This window comes from Thamnophis sirtalis, unplaced genomic scaffold (genome assembly GCF_051295495.1).
Source record: "Thamnophis sirtalis isolate CommonGarterSnake01/CBP01778 unplaced genomic scaffold, rThaSir2_p1.2 scaffold_2, whole genome shotgun sequence".
NCBI lineage: Eukaryota > Metazoa > Chordata > Lepidosauria > Squamata > Natricidae > Thamnophis > Thamnophis sirtalis.
Genome location: NW_028261382.1, coordinates 42,702,203 through 42,707,489, shown reverse-complemented (window position 1 = coordinate 42,707,489; position 5,287 = coordinate 42,702,203). Strand labels below are relative to the sequence as shown.

At 40.7% G+C, this 5,287-nt stretch overlaps 1 protein-coding gene across 1 annotated transcript in view; it reads right to left on the bottom strand.

Moving 5' to 3' along the window:
- The window catches only part of CNIH2 (cornichon family AMPA receptor auxiliary protein 2), a gene marked incomplete in the record, with an annotated part of 32,247 nt that overhangs the window by 10,393 nt on the left and 16,567 nt on the right, over positions 1-5,287 (bottom strand). The window contains 1 exon segment of the mRNA XM_087703704.1: positions 1,785-1,850. Within this exon segment, the coding sequence (XP_087559830.1) occupies positions 1,785-1,850 (66 nt within the window).

Sequence of the window (5,287 nt, the reverse complement as noted above, 5' to 3'; positions counted from 1 at the left end):
CTCTCTCACACACACACACAAACACACACAAAAAAACACACACGCAAACACTCTAAACAGCGGGAGCCGTCTCTTTGACAGTCCCTTCAATTTGCAAATTTCCGCCCGACCGATGGGGCAGAAAAATGACGAAAAAAAACCAGCTTGTAAGTCGTCGGAGCTTATGTTAATTTTCAACGAGATGATATTAAATTCAATTTAAATCCTGGTTGGGCGGCACGGAAAACCACTCCATCTTTAAAAGTGCTTCTTTTTCTCCGAACCAACCGGAATATTTTCTCGTAATTAAGAAGGCAACGGTGCAAAATTAAGTCGGAATTAATTCGAAAAACAAAACAAAAAAAGGGGGGGAATTACGTACTTAATTTTTACAAGGGCTAGAATTGTATTTGCACAACAACGGAAAAGCGAAGAGTTCTCTACAGAGGAAAATGAAATCCCCCCAAAAAAATATTATATATATATCTATATATCTATATATCTATATATCTATATATCTATATATCTATATATCTAGATAGATAGATAGATAAGATAGATAGATAGATAGATAGATAGAGAGAATATATTAGAATGTGCAGAAATTGATAGATTAATGTTAAGAATCGAGGGAAAGGAAGAAAGAGAATACTTTTAACATGGGATTCTTTTTACCCGCGGCTAACCAATAAAGACAGAAGTCAGAAATTATGGGAAGATAAAAAGGGTTAATTTTATAAGGAAGTTTTATTAAAATGGAGAAGCAAATAGGATTACTACGATGGGATCAATAGGAAGGTTATGAATATTACTGTTAGGATGAGAGTTACTAATTTCTCAAAGTGAATTGTACGCAGGCAACACACTGTTTTATGTAAAAATTGATATATATTTTTTGGGTATTCAATAAAAACGTTTAAAACTTTAAAAATATTTATATATTTTGGGGGTTTCTTTTGCAACTTCTGCGTCGCAACAGGAACGCGGGGGGAATTTCTCCGGCGACTCACCCTGTGTGCATTGCCGGTTGCTTCTCGTAAACTTTTGGCTAGTTGCCACATTTAACTCGGATTTGAATTGTTTAAAGAAGCGGACTCAACGCAGGGAGTTCTGGACTTACAACAGTTCATTTAGTGACGGATTGAAGTTACGACGGCACTGGGGGAAAAAAGTGACTTAGGATGATTTTTAACACTTATGACTGTTAGGCTCGGCGGGCTGAGATGGTCAGCCAGTTCCAGGCCGTGATGCAGCCCCACTGGAACGAGGCCCTCCGGCTCTTCCCCAACCAGCGCCCTTCCCTCCAGCCTTCGCCAAAGCCCCCCACCAGGAGGCTGAAGCAGACCCCAAGTGGGAATTTCTGCCCCCCCTCTGACCCCCACAAAAACACCCCAAAGGGGGAGACTCTCTGCAGCAACACAAGCGTTCATTGCACGCATCCGTCCCAGGGGTCGTAGTTTGAGGACCCCTGATTGAGTGCAATATCAAAAATGCAACTAATTTTTCTGCGGACCTCCCAAATTTTTTCACGGACCACCAGTTGGTGATCACTGATCTAGTCCAACACACCCCACCCCCCAGTAGGAGGGAGAAGAGAGACAAAACTTTTTGGAGCAGTTAAGAAACCAAAGGCAGCTTAACAGGGTTGGAAGGGACCCTATAGGTCATCTAGTCCACCCCCCCCCCCCCCCCGCCCAAGCAGGAGATTTTTTTTGGGGGGGGACTATCGGGGAAGGAGAGGGAGAAGACAGACAAATGGAGACAGAGACACACAAACCTCAGACACGATATGTTTAGACTTACTGCCTGGCTGGATTGCCCTGGTCGATGGGGTTCTTAAAATCTATGTGCAATTCGTCAAAGGCGATTATCTAAAAAAAAAGAAAGAGAGAGAGAGAGAGAGAGAGAGAGAGAGAGAGAGAAAGAGAGAGAGAAAGAGGGAGTGAGAGAGAAAGAGATAGAAAGAGAGAGAAAGAGACAGAGATAAAGAAACAAAGAGAGAGTGAGAAAGAGAAAGAGATAAAGAAAAAAAGACAGAGAGAGAGAGAGAGAGAGAAGAAAGAGAAAGAGAGAAAGAAAGAGAGAGAAGAAGGAGTGAGAAAGAGAAATAGAGAGAAAGAGAGAAAGACAGATACAGAGAGAGAGAGAAGAAAGAAAGAGAGAGAGAAAGAGACAGAGAAAGAAAGAAACAAAGAGAGAGAGTGAGAAAGAAAAAGAGAGAAAGAAAGACAAAGAGTGAGAGAGAGAGAAAGAGAGAGAGAGAGAAAGAGGGAGAGAAAGAGAGAGAGAAAAGAGACAGAGAGAAAGAGACAGGGAGAGAGAGAAAGAAAGAAAGAGTGAGAGAGACAGAGAGAAAGAGACAGAGAGAGAGAGAGAAAGAGAGAGAGAAAGAGACAGAGAGAAAGAGACAGAGAAACAAATTTAGAAAATGTTCTTGCTCAAACATTAAAAAAAAAGGCAAATAGTCAGATCAACCCATTGCAAACATCAACTGTCATTCCTGAACTCGCACAGATGTTCCATCAGGAAAGAAAAACGGGATTTAAAAAATGTAGGTATCAAGGTGCAGAATTAGCACCCGGACCTTAAAGCCGCAGGGTTTGCACTGCAGACAGAGGAGTCTGGTCACCTGGTTTTAAGCCGCCCCGTTGAACTGAGCAGGGGATGTTTTGGAGTTCAGACGTTGGCCTTGGAGGTTGTGGAATCCCAATTCCCATCAGCCCCTGCCAGTGAAGAGGACGGCTGTTGGGGTTTCCAGTCACCTCTGGAAATTTTGGAGACTGAATATAATCTCATATAAATAAAACAATGAATACATTCTTCTGTCCGTCTGCCTGTCCATCTAACAATCATCTCTATCTATCTATCATCTCTCTCTCTCTCTCTCTCTCTCTCTCTCTCTCTCTCTCTCATCTATCTATCATCTCTATCATCTATCTATCTGTCTGTCTACCTACCTACCTACCTATCATCTCTCTACCTCTATCTATCATCTATCTCTCTATCTAATCTCCCAATCTATCAATTGATCAATCTCTATGTATCTATCTATGTATTGAGGTATCTATCTATCTATCTATCTATCTATCTATCTATCTATCTATCTATCTATCTATCTATCTATATCATCTCTCTCTCTCTCTCTCTCTCTCTCTCTCTCTCTCTCTCTCTCCCTCTCTCTCTCTCTCTCTCTCTCTCTCTGCCTGCCTGCCTGCCTGCCTGCCTGCCTGCCTGCCTGCGAATGCTGGCTGGGGGATTCTGGGAGTAGAAGTCCAGACATCTTCAAGTTGCCAAGGTTGAGAAACACTGCAGTCTAATCTAATATTCTCCCATTCTCTTAGCCTATTATACGATGATTTCATTTTTAACAAAACCACGATAAGCTTTCCATGTACAAAGATTTAGCGCCGTTCTCATTTATTCCCCCTTTGCTTATTCACCGTTGAAAGAGTGCGGGAGAGAAAAAGACAGCGAAAAGGATTCCAAAAGTTCATAAAGAATGAAATGTTGAAGAGAAGATAATTCAGGTTTTTTTTATATATATATATATATATAAATCCGTTGGATAATCAGTTTCCGGACTCGATTTGCAGCTTTCTGACAGATTGAAGCACTTTTCACAAAAGGAAAAATTATCTCTCTCTCTTTTTTTAAAAGGGGGTTTATTATTCATTAATATGATCCTTTTTTTTTTTTTAAAGGGTGGGTTTATTCCTTCTATCTCATGGCTGCTTTTACCTATAACTCTGAGCCGAAGTATTTCCAAACCGTCATTTTATCTCGGGGCTAAACATTACATGGTGCATGTAACCCCCCCTCAAAAAATAAAAATAAATCAATTTAAAAAGCAAGAGAGGAGAATTCCCACGTTGAATAAATCTTACGTTTAGGAACTGGTCGCTATCTCCGGATTTCCTCCTTTTAAATAAATAAAAATAGGTAAAAGTAAAGGTTCCTTTCGAACATATGTGCTAGTCATTCCCGACTCTAGGGGGCGCTGCTCATCTACATTTCAAAGCCGAAGAGCCAGCGCTGTCCGAAGACGTCTCCGTGGTCATGTGGCCGGCATGACTCAACGCCGAAGGCGCACGGAACGCTATTCCCTTCCCACCAAAAGGTGGTTCCTATTTTTCTACTTGCATTTTGCACCTGCTTTCGAACGGCTAGGTTGGCAGAAGCTGGGACAAGGAACGGGAGCTCACTCCGTTACGCGCGCTGGGGATTTGAACCGCCGAACTGCCAACTTTTCTGATCGAAAAGCTCAGCGTCTTAGCCCCTGAGCCTATAAATAAAAAATAAAGGCACCCTAAAAGACATAAATTAATGCAAAAAGAAAACAGACCTCCTTAAAAAGCGATGGGGGGTTTGTGACAATTCAATAGAACCTCCTGGCCACCGTTGCTAAGTGAATCACGGCCGTCGTTAACTTAGAGGCACGGTCCTTAAGTGAACCCGGGCTTCCCCACTGACTTGGCTGGCCGGAAAAGGGGGAATCCCGCCCACCCCCCGGAAGGCCGTGACCTATCTATCTAATCTATCTATCTATCTATCTATCTATCTATCTATCTATCTATCTATCTATCTATCTATCTATCTATCTATCTATCTATCTAATCTATCTATCTATCTATCTATCTATCTATCTATCTATCTATCTATCTATCTATCTATCTATCTATCTATCTATTCTATCTACCTACCTACCTACCTACCTACCTACCTACCTACCTACGTAGGTATCATCTATCTATGTATCTATGTTGTACATCCATCCATCCATCCATCCATCCATCCATCCATCCATCCATCCATCCATCCATCTGGATAGATAGATAGATAGATAGATAGATAGATAGATAGATAGATAGATAGATAGATAGATAGATAGATAGATAGATAGATAGATAGATAGATAGATGTGTGTAGATCTATATCTATCTATCTATCTATCTATCTATCTATCTATCTATCTATCTATCTATCTATCTATCTATCTATCTCTATCTACCTACCTACCTACCTACCTACCTACCTACCTACCTATCATCTATCTATGTATCTATCATGTATCTCCATCCATCCACCCACCCATCTGGATAGATAGATAGATAGATAGATAGATAGATAGATAGATAGATAGATAGATAGATAGATAGATAGATAGATAGATGTGTGTAGATCTATATCTATCTATCTATCTATCTATCTATCTATCTATCTATCTATCTATCTATCTATCTATCTATCTATCTATCTATCTATCTATCTCTATCTACCTACCTACCTACCTACCTATCATCTATCTATG